Below are 12570 nucleotides of genomic sequence, written 5' to 3' on the forward strand. Positions count from 1 at the left end.
TTCAGTCTATCGCCCTCCCAAGAGTACTCGAATGATAAATATAAGGATTTTGCCATTATGAGGCGGAGCTTGCATCAAAAAATGAGTGTATGGAGAGATAGTCTACAGCACAAAGCAAGATTGTGTATTTCGAACTCTTATCTTATCTAAGGTTTTATGTGAGAGTGGGGGAGGGGTTAAAAAATAACAATATCACAAATAACGGAAAAGCGATTTAATATCAGAGTAAAACTGGAACCCAGATTCCAAAAATGCATCAGACGTTGAGGGGAATACTCATCACGTCTTTTCCAGCCCGTATCTCACTGGCAGTGGGCATTTTTCCGAGACGTATCTATTGAGCAAAAAACGAGAGTCAATTGCCAGAACAAGCCAAAAACCGCCTCCGGCATTCCCCCTTACCAGCTCGGTGCAATAGGATACCACTGGATCTTTCTGCAGCGAAGCCACTGCGAGTACCTTCTCGCCCAGCACGTAAAATGCGACAAAGGCGAGCCCGTCCAAATCCCCTTGGATGATCACATCATCGAAATGGGAGGCGAAGCCGCAGTAGCGGAGAGATTTGCCGTGTTGCGCCTATTAGCATATCAGAGGAGGGGTCAGATCCAAGACGGGGAACCGATGCTCTTCATCCCACTCTTCGTCACCTACCGTCCAGAAATAGGGAATGTGCGTAAACTCTTGGCTATCCCCGTGCACAATATTCAGGGCCGCCAGTCGTCCCATGTTGAGCCCCACATTCCAGTGCTCGATCCGGATGGATTCGTCAGTGAGTCTTCGCAGCGGGAAGTGAGCGACATCGCCCACGGCATACACATTTTCGACGCCAGGCACTCGCAAATGGGCGTTTACGCGAAGCCCGCCATCCTTCTCCAGCTGGAAGCCTGGCGAATCCCGAAGATAGGAGGTTTGCGGCGCAACCCCCGTGCCCAATATAACAAGGTCGGCGGGCAACACCTCTCCGGATTGAAGGACAACGCCGCCCGCGCGGGAAGCGTCGTTGCCTATCGATGGATAAAAAAAAAGTTTGGTTCAAGGTCCGTCAGTACCCTTTGGAGGTTGGAAATCGTTAAGAGGGAAAAGGATATTCACTGTCTGATTGGATATGTGAAACTCCCGAGCCCATCCTGAAGGAGACCCCTTTGGATTCGTGCAGTTTCTGGAGCGCGCGGCCGATCTTTTCTCCCAGCACCCGATCGAACGGCACCTTCCCCATTCCCACCACCGTCACCTCTGCACCTTTACTCACTATTGCCGATGCAAGCTCCATCCCAATGAAAGAAGAGCCGACCACAACAACCTTGGGCTTCTGCTTTGCCTCTAAGGCTAGACCAGAGATAAGGGGCGTTGTAAGGAGTCGAACTAACCTGGAGAGGGAGAACTTTCGATTACCTTGAGTAATACTGATGTTGTTCTGGAATGTGCGAAGTGTGAAAACATTCGAGAGATCAGATCCACTGATAGGGGGAACTCGAGGCTAGGGAGGGGGGGGGGAGGGCAAAGACGTGAGCAACTTTTGGATATCTCCCATCAGCAACCCCAATCGTGAATGAGATGAACGTACCCAGCCCCCGGTGCCAATGACAAGGTAGTCGTAGTTGAGTTTTCTGCCGTCGGCCAAGGTGACGAACTTTTGAAGAGGATCGACACGCGTCGCGTCCTACCGGAGAAATTGGAATGCACTAGGAGGTCAAACGCGTTTTTCCATCCGAGAAGACAGAACTTACGGTCCCTAGGATGAACTCAACGTTCATTTCGCTATAAAACGCATTTCCTCGTAGCGCGATTTTATCGGCCTCTCCCGAATGCAAGGCTTTACTGAGCATCGGGCGATCAATGGGGAAGTACGTCTCCCGGCTCACCACAATAACGCGACCTGCATATCCCTCCTCACGGAGTTTCTGCGCACATGCCGAACCACTTGCCCCACCACCCAGAATGACGGTGCAGGTGTCGGGCTTGATTTGCTTGGCGAGAGAGAGGCGAGGCTTACGCCGGCCCACTTTCAACTCTGTTCCAAACCAGTGGAGAAGATCAGCATGCTAGGTCTGGCATTCGGCTAATTCTTATGGTGTGCTTACGCTCTTCATCGGCCTTGACGTAAATCTTGCCGTCTTCTACGCTCACCTCATAGATGCACAGGCTATCTAAAGCTGGTGCGTCCTCTATATACGATAAATACATAGGCATATGTTCAGTTATTGTGAATGGAACCACGGCTCTTGGCATGTCTCAAGGCATTAGACTTAAAATGAAAAATGAGAGCAAAATAGCGCACCTATATCCCCTGTCGCCGAGTTAAAGCAAGCTCCGTGCCAAGGGCACGTAATTCTACCATCTTTCGCGAGCACGCCCTTTTCTAGGGGGGCCTGTTCATCCACAAAGTATAAAAAGAGTATCTATGAGTGCTCTGGCTCAAAGGAAGGGAGAAGAGAGAATCTTGACAAACCCCATAGTGCGTGCAGCGCGGAGACGTGGCATGGTATTTGCCGTTCAAGAATGAGAGCAGCACGGAGTACTCACCGAACTTGAACTCTTTCCTGCCAGAATGGAATACGCGATTTGGATGTGAATGGAACGGTAACATATATGATTTTCAATGTCATTTACAATTCTCCATCGCGAAGATCCCCCTCCCTGGCAACCTCGTGTTTGAAAACTGGCATTGCGAGCGGACACGTAGTAAAATAAGTCTTTGAGAATCTGGGGAGCGCTGGTAAAGCCCGCCTAAATAATGTTCTCATGCGGAAGAAAGAAAAATACCCTGAGGAACGGAAATTCATCCCTGGCAGAGCAGAACGCCAGCGGAGTTTCACGCGATTTCTAGTCAAAATAGGAAGTCACGATAAATTCCCTCTCTCTTTCCTTCTTTGCACAATGTCTCTACTAAGATCGTAGCCTCCCTCCACCCCTCCCCCTCTCTTTCCCCTCGTCCGGAGAGGGAGGAGAGGGAACGGTCAGAAAGCCATCTCACTTGTCTACAGTAAACATTATAATGTATCTTTATTCTATAGCAGTAGGGAAAAATTTCATCTCATGATGCTTGCGACGTGGATTCTCCGGCTTGGGTGATCCTCCGATCAGGCGATACCACCCCACTCTCCCTCCCCTCCTCAACGTCGACACTCGGTGCAAATAAGAGCAAGGCAATGCAGCAGCCCGTGAGGCAGCAGAAGATCGCCAGCACAATAAACAGGGGGATGAAGACATAGGCCAGCCGCATGCCCCCTTGGGCGTTTTCGTCTAGGAGACGCGCCAGCAACCCAAGAGTGGTGTAGAAGAGAGCGCTTCCAATCACCAGCAGGACCCCCAGTATGATGGCGGTCAGCTTGCCCTGCGCCGCCATCTCTGGAGGGTACTTGCGCACGCGGATGTAGAGCACAACGATGCGGAGGGCCAGGAGCACCGCCACCAGATAAAGTGGGACGAAGATCGCACCCCAAGAGCTGCGTATGACCCCGTCTATCCGCAAGACGATCAGAACCACCTGCAGGATCCGGATCAACCATCCTCCAAACACCTCCCACGTCAGCACCGCCTTCATCAGCGGACCACCGAGCTTGGGCTGCTCCTGTCCGCCCACTTCGGCGGCTCTCCGGTCATGCTCAGCCAGCATCCGTGAGGCGACCACATAGTTGACGACATTCTTCACCAACATAATGGCCTCGATCGCAAAGTAGGGGGCAAACACCGCGCCTGCCGACCACGAGACACGCCCATCCGCATTCAAAACAATAAACACCTCGAAGAGTACCGTGAGGAAAAAGAATACGGCCGTGAGGATCCGTGCCAACCTTCCCAGGCGCTGTTTTGTCTTTGTGCGGCGTTCTCGGCGCTCGGCTCTCTGCTCCTCGCTCAGCATCTCATCCTCCTCTCCTGCCTCCATTTCTTCGCCCTCCTCCTCGCCCTCCTTGCCCTCCGTTTCTCCCTTCAGCAATATGGGCCCCACCGACACGATGGCTATTACGTTCAGGACCCATATAGGTATGAACACCACGGCCCAGCTCCATCCGACTCCGCTGTCGATCTTGACGGTGAGGAATGCGAGGAAGATTATGCTAAGCAGGATAAAGAGGGTGAAGGTGAGCGACAACGAGCACAACATGCTCTCCATGTCCGGATCAAACAGCGGTATGGTGCCCAGCATATTGACCCCCATCTCTCCATATTTGTCATAGATCTGACGTTTTTTCGGATCACTCAGGATATCGTATGCGTGGCTTATAGATTTGAACTATTCAAAAAATGGGGGGAAGACAGCAAATGAGGGGGGAGGGGTAAAGAAAGAGAGGAAGTTGTGTGCGGGCGTACCTGTTCGCCTGCATTTGGATTTTTATCGGGGTGATAGCGGAGGGCGAGTTTGCGATAGGCTTTTTTGATTTCATCGGGGGATGCGGTCTTGGCTACGCCAAGTGTCTCATAAAGATGAGTTGTATTGCGATCCATCGCCTAGACCAGTATTACTATATAAATAACAATTGGAAATTGCAAATGTGAAGCGAAATGACTGAAGCAAAAGACTATGGGGGGGGATGTTTTAGATCACCAGAGGATCTGGAGATCAACGTAAAAGAAATAGAAAAAGAAAAATATATATTATAGGATGACTAAAGCAAAAGAATACAGCTCTCGTTGGGGAATGGGAAGATCCGATCGACTAAAGGAGAGGCGATATGCAAATAAATACAAGGGGAAGGATCGATTGGGATGGGCAATCGTAACAGAGGATCTACTCTGTTTTTTGAAACAAGCCGTTTAGAAAAATAGATGGTTCCATTGACAAGGCGGCTTAGATTCTCATGAATGGCCCAGGCCGGAGGTGACCTATTTCAGTGACTTATTTTCGAGATTGCGGCCGTCGTCACGATCCCCTCAATCATACACCATGTCCACCACGGCTGGTACGTTGTTTCATGAATTCCCGGACTCCTCGCAGCTCATCACTGAATCGAACACCAATGCTTTTGCCCTTTACTGTCCCCAGCCTAATTGCAACTGTCTCATACTTCGCTCTGGAGTCGGAGAATGGGTCGAACGCGCTTCCATCCCAGTATAGTTTTCTTTCGGCTCCTCCACTATTGGCTTTGATGCTGACCATTTGCTATAGTTGCCAGAGCAAAAGCCGACCGAGGGCAGCCCACAACGTTACTGGCTGATTCGAAAGATGATGGACTTTGAGAATATTGGCTTCTCGAAAACAGTAGGGACCGTGAAATATCTTTCCTGCGCAGACTGTGATGTCGGCCCATTAGGCATGCATGACACCGATGGCCAAGAGAAAGAATATTTGATTGCAGTGGACAAAGTGAAATATGCGCCGAAGAAATAGTGGATATAATGTTCTTTTTATATATATAAATAGATTGTCATTGTTTATTATATGGGATTTATTTTTTTTTTGGTTCTCCCGCCACATCCTAGACAATAATGTCTGAAAAAAAGGGAGAGAATGAGGGAGGGGGAGATGAAGGGGATAAAGGTGAAGGAATGCAGGATAAATGGGTGAGCAGATACAAGTAGGATGTACGCTGGCACCTTTCAACTTTTCAAAGGGCAAGCAGAAGATAAATAGTCAATAAATAGGGGAGGATATAAAGGTGGAGGGCAGCAAAATAGAAGTGTTCAAAGTAGAAAACACGCGGATATATTGTACAAGAAGCGAACTAACGGCGGATATTGCATAGAGGAGAGAGGGGGTTTGGTTCCCTCGTTTTTCTAGAGCTGGTTCTCGGTAATGGTGATCATATTCCGGAGCATGTGTCCGTTGCCATGTCGAATTTCTCTAAGGATCTCTGCCTCCGGCACCATGTCGGCCTCATCCCCCTCCTTCAACTCGACAAAGCTGGCCTGCAACTGCTCCCACTCTGCGCCATCCTCGCGCAGCTGCCTCACCACTTGCTCGATGTTATTCTTGACGTTGATCCAGATGACGGGCACCGACTTGCGCACCGACGCGGTCACCTCGACCACGTGCTCGGACAGAGCGTCGTCCAACTTTTGCGTGAGAAAGTCGGCGTTCCGGCGCAGGCAGTCTTGCGGGGTCGACGTCGGGCTCTGGGTGGGAGGGCAGTGGGCCAGCAGCAGATTCTCGATGGATTGCGCCAGTGGGGTGGTGTAGAGGGGCGAATTGGCAAGCACAAGCGGGATCTCGTCCTTGACGTAAGTGTCGACCGCCCCGGCCAGCTGTTTTGAAAACACCTCGAGGTCCACATCGCTGCCTCGCTCGAAGTCCATTGATGACGAGTCTCCAGATCCGCCAACATCGTTGCTGCCGAAGCTCGAGGGTGAATAAGCGATCTGGATGGCATTGCGGAAATGCGTCCCGATGCGGTTTGTTGTCTTCGTCAGAATGGTCTCGAGCGACTCGTGATAATGATTAGCAATGTAGGAGGCCAGCTGGTGGGTATCGAATGGGCGGTGCGGATGGGGGGCATTGTCGGAGAGGTCGAAGGAGGAGGCTGGGAATGCTGAGCAGAGGGCAGCGAGGATGGGGATGGCGAACAACAGGGCGGGTTTCATTGGGCCAGATTCCCGAGCACACCGGATGGAATGGAGAGGATGGAGGGCGAGGGGCGAAGCAAACTGATAAACAGACTGGAGCGAGAGCAAGAGGGCTGGCGAGTGGATAAGCGCTAGCAAAATAATAGGCGATTGTCATCTCGGTATCGCTCGAATCGAAACGGTGTGTAACCAGCCCGAAGGTTGCATGCCTCCTCAGCTTCCCCATTTGGCCGCAATCCGGGTCCCGCGAGACTGAGTGTCATATTTTTAGAAAACCGAGGACCGGGCCACGGCCAGAGGCCGCTGCGCTTTGTCAGGCCGGCAAACAGGATCGCCGGGGAGCTGAGCCGGGCTTCCCGCGAGATATGCAGCTGCGCTTTCTCATTGTTTTCCCCCCTCCCGCTTTGCCCAAGCCGCCCTCCTTGCCTTGATCTCTGCTCGGGGCCAGAGCTATCGATGAGGGGGCTTTTCTGCCCGCGCTTTTCGCCGCCCGTCAGATCGATAGCGTCGATCTCACCGGTGCTACCCTCCCTCACACCATTCAATCGTGCGGCGGCCCAACTCGTGCTTGTGGATGATTAAGCGTTTTCGGAAAAGTGTTGAGCTGTTGAGTTGTTACTCAACCGCCCCCCGGCCTATGGGCGCGGGAGTTGGGGAGGTTCCAGGAAAATCTCCCTCTATGGCCCGACACTGGCGGCCGCAGCAGGGGGGATCCGGATCCCATTTTTGATCTACCTCAGCTTGATGCGGTTTGGCAAGAGGTTGGCGGCGGCGCACACACCACCGCAAACAAAGTTTATTGCGTTTTAGATCGGTACAGGTTTCAGAATGATATAGCTTTTGTGCACGGGCGAACTCTTAATCAATCATCGCCTCCAAGCATATTATTAAATTCGAATCTTCCTCAATCCGTCCCATCATCTGCCACTTTTCCCCACCCCCTCTTCCAAATCCGTGCTCTTCCTCCCCTCCCATTCCTTCCCCCCCCCCTCCCCCCGCCTTCTCGCCTTCCTCCCCTTATACCCCCTCCATCACGCTCATTTCTCTCTTTCCTATCATTGCGGCAAGCGGCCCCTCCTATCTAGTTCGACTATGCGGATCCTACAAGTTGCATTGGTTGCCCTGCTAATCTTCGCGTGTGTCTGCGCTGCAGATGTCGCATCCTTCAACCTGCCTAGGACTCAGGCCTCCTCTTCCGTTATTGGGTCGAAGATCTGGTTCTTCGGTATGATTACGATTGCGCGGATTTTCATTGCTTGATAGATGTTCCCAACGTCCCTCACCTCCTCTCTGCTTCCTTTGTTTTAGGCGGAACGGTGCCCAATTTAAACGAGACAAACAGCCTCTTTTCACTTGATATGAGTGCTAGCTTTTCGGGCGCATCTCCGCCATTTGTTGGTAATGATCTCGCGCAATCGACACTGGGCGGACCTCTCCCCCTCTCCAGTTGGCATACCGCAGTCAAACTCCCCGACTCCACCATGCTGGTCTATGGTGGAACTATGAATCCTAGCCTCAACTTCGTCTATCGCTTCGCCCCGAAGAGCAACACGTGGTCCGTGCTACGGATACAGGGCCAAACGCCGCAGCGGCGAAGGGAACATGCCATGGCGGCCCATCCACAAGACGGAAAGGTCTATATGTTTGGCGGGGCCATCACGGACCCCAACGGCCGAGTTGTTTCCTTCACAAGTGAGGTCTGGTGTCTGGACACCGTCGCAATGACGTGGGCGAATATCACCCCTCCCAGTGGTGGCCCTGGCCCCCTGGTGGACCACACCGCGACCATGCTGCCCGATGGCCGCGTGGTGATCCTTGGCGGAAGGACTAACACGCCCGAGGGCATCCAGCCCTTGAATAAGCTGTGGCTATTTGACACCACCAAGCTGGCGTGGCAGCTTGTTAATACGGGCGGAGCAGTGGTGCCCTCCGCAAGAGCCCACCACACCGCGACCCTGGCCAACAACCAGGCCATTTACGTGTTTGGAGGCTCCGCCAACCCCGGCGCCTCGCAACTTTTGAACGATCTCGCCGTGCTCGACCTGAACACCTGGACCTGGGCCGTAATCCCGCCTCAGGCTGCGGCGCCCAGCCCACGAATTGGGCATTGTGCGGAGTTCTTTGCTGGCCAGCTGATGGTCGTGTTTGGGCAGGACCCACAACGCATTCTGACCGACGTGGCCGCGTACGTGTTCAATACCGAAACCATGCGGTGGGAATTGGGGTACGCCGCGCCATCCAGATTGACCCCCTTGACGACCGAAGACGCTGCCGCGGGAGGTGCTGTCAATGTGGGTGCGATAGTTGGAGGAGTGGTGTGCGCGCTGGTCGTCGCCGGGGCTATCGTAGGATGGGTGGTATATAAACGACGACGAGGCCAACCTACGTCTCCAAGCGAAAAATCGGCCCCCCAAGACTGGAGCACGATGCCCTCCCCCCATCTGTCGCGCAACCCCACCTCTGCATCGCTGATGAGTGCCGACGGGCTCGGTGGCCCAGGGCAGAGGCCCCGAAGATACGAGACGCTACGGCGGAAGCCCCCCAAGGTCGACGTGGTACGCCCTAGCCTTGAAATGCAGCATACATCCCACGGCGCCGACCCTTCCGCCGGCGGTCCCGAGAACGGCGTCGATATCGAAGCTCAGGCCGTGCGGACCTCGTCCACGTCGAGCTTCCTCCGGCTCGGCAACGCACTCTCCCTAGGCTTCTCGTCCCGCTCGTCGTCGGCTCCCTCGGAGAGGCAGTCTCAAAGGACGACCATCTCCTTCCTGCAGCTACCGGAATCCCTTGCCGAGAGACTCTCGCCCCACCCCCCGCCACGGCCCAACCCCGCGCCGACGCAGGCAGAAAGGGGGGGCGAGGGTGGGGTGCGAGAATCACGCATCAGGCTTCCCTCGCTAGGCTTTGGGAACCGATGGCATGGCTATCGCGGGGGAGGAGAGGGGTCGGACCTCCCTCCGCCCATGAGATAACGGGGCACCGCTCCTATGGCGGCTTATTGTTTTGTACTTTTACATCCCTCTCCCAGTTCTTGTTCTTCGCATCGCTTTTTGAATTTCTGGAATCCAGTTGTACTCTATGCTCCCGCTCTCTCCTCCTGTTCCCCTCATCTGTAGCTTGTTTTTTACTAAATAAAACAAATACAATTCATTATGCTCTTTATAAAACTTCACAGGTATACAAAGGGTGTCGTGCAGCTAATGAAACATTAATGTCAGCCTAGATGAACGAGCTAGAAAGCAAACAGGTATGAAAAAGGCCATTGAAAAAATAAGTTAAAACGTGAGAGAGAAAGACGAGACAGGTGCACGTGTGTTTGTGTGGGTGGGTGTGAGGGGGGAGGGGAGGGGAGAGGGGAGAGGATGGGGGCTATCTAAGTTTGGGCAAGATGGTTATGGGACGAGGGGGTTTCGAGGTGGCCGCGTTCCGCCCCTGGATCTCGCTCTCAGTTACCAATCCCTCCTTGACGAGCCCACCGAGGATCTCCTCCAGGATCCCCATCAACCTTCTCCCGTATCCGCAGCGCGGCATCGGGCTACGGTTCACCAGGTGATAAATGTGCACTAAGGCCTGGGCAGAAGCTCGGGCCGCCCCGCGGTCTGGGAGCGACAACGCGCACCTCCGCAAGGCCCGAATGGGGGTCGTGAAGGCTGAGACGACGAGGACGCCGCACCATCCGACCTCCTTCACGGCCAGCTCAAAAATCCGGATGATTTCGAACGCGCTGATCATGCACTCCTTCAGGACGACCGACTCCTCCAACCGGATGCGGGTTTGGAGCTCGGGCTGCAAGAGCCGCCACCACAGCTCCACACTATACGAGTAGTAGTCGATGTTGGCCGAATAGCCCGCCTTGCGCCGGAGGTAAAGGCTCTCTCCCGCATACGGATCCCCGGCCCAGTAGTGCTGCAGAAGCGAGTTAATCTCCGCCACGGTGGTGAGCAGCTCCGCGTCCGAGCACAGGCTGGGATCCAGGTCGGTGAACTCGAGCAGTTGGGCCAGAACCCGCGTCTCTCGCACCATTTCGACAAGATTGGTGCGCACCGCCTCAGACTCGTCCGGAAAGGCAGCGGGCGGGGTGACGTGCTGGATGGCGCGGGGGGAAATGTGCGGACACGCCCCCGCGTGCAACACCATGCGGAAATCGAGCATGCACACGGTCCACCAAAGGCGGCGTCTAGCCTCCGCCCGAAACGGGTCCACCTCGTCGGGGTCCTCCCACTCGAGATCGATGGCGCGCGCCATATTGGTCGCATGGGCAATGTACACCGACTGCGCCTCCCACTGCCCCTGGAGCGCAAGGAAGCAGGACAGGTTGATGAGGGCGAGAATGCCGTCCATCGAGGGCTCGTCGACCTCCAGGGCCTCCTTGGCCCGATCCAAGCATGCTATCGATATATCGCAGAGCAGGGTATCTCTTTTGCATATCTGAGGATGGCACATATATGCGTGGAGTGCGGCCCAGCCAAGGGCGGAGTAGAGGAGCGCTGGCTCGGTTTCGCCGTTGCGTAGGCGGTGGTAGAAGCCCTCGCGATCGACGGGTTGGTGGGCAAAGAAGCAGGGAGAAAGGTATATCTGCAGCAGCTGATCGGAAAGCCGTGATAGCAGTGGGCTGCAGTCCTCGTACTTCACGACCGTGGCTTCACTCTCCGCGATGCACTGCTTTGGAGCAAGACTCCGTAGAAAGACGGTGCATTGACGTGCGGGTTTCGAGTAATCTTTCTTGGTTTGCGGCGGAAGATGCTTGGACAGCAGGGTGTGTAGGTCGCTGATGGAGCGCAAATGCAGTTGAAAGCGTAGATCGAGCTTATTTCCTAGGTAGAGAACCGCCTTCTGCTCGTCGTCATTTAAGGAAATGGTAGAAGAGCTACTGCTGGATGGGGAAGAATGACTAGTCGGTTCATGGACGATGATCTGAATTTGGTCGATGGAGGATTCAAGCAGCCTGAGGTTTTTGGAAAGCTGTCTGAGTTGTAATGAGAGCCGCTCCACTGCTACGGGTTGTGAGGAGGGATCTAAGGCCATGCTATTAGTCTAAATGAATGTTTTTTTTTCTGCGGTTGCTTGGCTCAGAGGCATCCGTTTCGATATATGAGCTCACCATGACTTGGCTTTTAAGATTCAGAGAAGGGGGGGCTATCTCAAAATTAAAGGTGAAGGATAGTCACGTACGAAGTTAGGAATTTGTTTTTCTAATTTATCGCCTTATCTTTATCCCCTCCCCCCCTCCCCTTTCGCCTTTCCTTGCGTGTATTCCAATCCTCTAGAATGAGCGGAAAGAAAACGCCACAGCGCACTCGCCCCCGCCATTTCTCCATGGTGCGCGATTTCCATCTCGCCGATATCATTACGCTTCTTAATGGGATCTGTGGTTCACTCAGTATCTTCTCCAACATGAAATACATTCTTACCCGCGATCCTCACCAACTCTGGTTGGCCATGGCATTCATACCGTTCGGCTTTGCCTTTGATGTTCTAGACGGAAGAGTTGCACGCTGGCGCAAAAAGTCCTCACTCTTGGGACAAGAACTGGATTCCCTTGCCGATCTAGTCTCCTTCGGCGTTGCCCCTGCCGTGTGTGCCTTTGCGGTTGGAATGCGCACGTGGGCGGACACCCTCGTCCTTACTAGCTTCATCGCATGCGGAATCGCTCGCCTTGCCCGCTTCAATGCCACGGTTGCTGAGGCTCCCAAAGATCAAACAGGGAAGATCAAGTATTTTGAGGGGGTTCCGATCCCTTGCAACATGTTCCTGGTTGGAATGCTCGCGTATTTTGTGCGGCGAGGATGGACTGAGGACCGACTTCCCGGAGGCGTTATCGAATGGGTTCCGGGATTTGAATTCCACGCTATGGTGCTAATATACGGCCTCATGGGAACAATGATGATCAGTAAAACATTACGTATTCCCAAGTTTTAAACGCAAAAAAAAGGGATGCGTCCCTCCTATGGGACCCGTGTTTGGTGGTCGGGAGCGTCTTCACTTCCCTGTTGCTACGCGTTTCCCTTACTGTGAATGTGATTCTTCCTCTAGTATATGCTTTTTACTGACATTTTTCTTTCTGTATGG

The 12570-nt window shown here is 53.5% G+C and overlaps 8 protein-coding genes across 8 annotated transcripts; 3 read left to right on the forward strand and 5 right to left on the reverse strand.

Moving 5' to 3' along the window:
• Positions 1-256: 256 nt before the first annotated feature.
• On the reverse strand, positions 257-2666 carry VTP21DRAFT_10668 (uncharacterized protein; the record flags this gene model as incomplete). Its single annotated transcript, XM_069390029.1, has 11 exons — positions 257-334; positions 403-576; positions 652-1004; positions 1093-1326; positions 1393-1477; positions 1565-1660; positions 1728-2011; positions 2082-2165; positions 2279-2369; positions 2450-2540; positions 2611-2666. 11 exons carry the CDS (start codon positions 2664-2666, stop codon positions 257-259), a joined length of 1626 nt encoding a protein of 541 aa, XP_069253291.1.
• Positions 2667-3034: 368 nt separating this feature from the next.
• VTP21DRAFT_10669 (uncharacterized protein) lies at positions 3035-4446 on the reverse strand (the record flags this gene model as incomplete). The annotated part of the gene is made up of 2 exons (XM_069390030.1): positions 3035-4234; positions 4312-4446. 2 exons carry the CDS (start codon positions 4444-4446, stop codon positions 3035-3037), a joined length of 1335 nt encoding a protein of 444 aa, XP_069253292.1.
• A 439-nt stretch (positions 4447-4885) lies between these two features.
• VTP21DRAFT_10670 (uncharacterized protein) lies at positions 4886-5329 on the forward strand (the record flags this gene model as incomplete). Its single annotated transcript, XM_069390032.1, has 2 exons — positions 4886-5050; positions 5108-5329. The coding sequence occupies 2 exons, from the start codon at positions 4886-4888 to the stop codon at positions 5327-5329; spliced, it is 387 nt and encodes a 128-aa protein (XP_069253293.1).
• A 386-nt stretch (positions 5330-5715) lies between these two features.
• On the reverse strand, positions 5716-6519 carry VTP21DRAFT_10671 (uncharacterized protein; the record flags this gene model as incomplete). The annotated part of the gene is made up of 1 exon (XM_069390033.1): positions 5716-6519. The coding sequence occupies one exon, from the start codon at positions 6517-6519 to the stop codon at positions 5716-5718; it is 804 nt and encodes a 267-aa protein (XP_069253294.1).
• A 113-nt stretch (positions 6520-6632) lies between these two features.
• On the reverse strand, positions 6633-7225 carry VTP21DRAFT_10672 (uncharacterized protein; the record flags this gene model as incomplete). Its single annotated transcript, XM_069390034.1, has 2 exons — positions 6633-7068; positions 7191-7225. 2 exons carry the CDS (start codon positions 7223-7225, stop codon positions 6633-6635), a joined length of 471 nt encoding a protein of 156 aa, XP_069253295.1.
• A 368-nt stretch (positions 7226-7593) lies between these two features.
• Positions 7594-9473, forward strand: VTP21DRAFT_10673 (uncharacterized protein; the record flags this gene model as incomplete). Its single annotated transcript, XM_069390035.1, has 2 exons — positions 7594-7726; positions 7810-9473. 2 exons carry the CDS (start codon positions 7594-7596, stop codon positions 9471-9473), a joined length of 1797 nt encoding a protein of 598 aa, XP_069253296.1.
• A 397-nt stretch (positions 9474-9870) lies between these two features.
• VTP21DRAFT_10674 (uncharacterized protein) lies at positions 9871-11526 on the reverse strand (the record flags this gene model as incomplete). Its single annotated transcript, XM_069390036.1, has 1 exon — positions 9871-11526. One exon carries the CDS (start codon positions 11524-11526, stop codon positions 9871-9873), a length of 1656 nt encoding a protein of 551 aa, XP_069253297.1.
• A 243-nt stretch (positions 11527-11769) lies between these two features.
• Positions 11770-12420, forward strand: VTP21DRAFT_10675 (uncharacterized protein; the record flags this gene model as incomplete). Its single annotated transcript, XM_069390037.1, has 1 exon — positions 11770-12420. One exon carries the CDS (start codon positions 11770-11772, stop codon positions 12418-12420), a length of 651 nt encoding a protein of 216 aa, XP_069253298.1.
• Positions 12421-12570: the final 150 nt, after the last annotated feature.

Source organism: Calcarisporiella thermophila (genome assembly GCF_041956535.1).
Source record: "Calcarisporiella thermophila strain CBS 279.70 unplaced genomic scaffold VTP21scaffold_7, whole genome shotgun sequence".
Taxonomy (NCBI): domain Eukaryota; kingdom Fungi; phylum Calcarisporiellomycota; class Calcarisporiellomycetes; order Calcarisporiellales; family Calcarisporiellaceae; genus Calcarisporiella; species Calcarisporiella thermophila.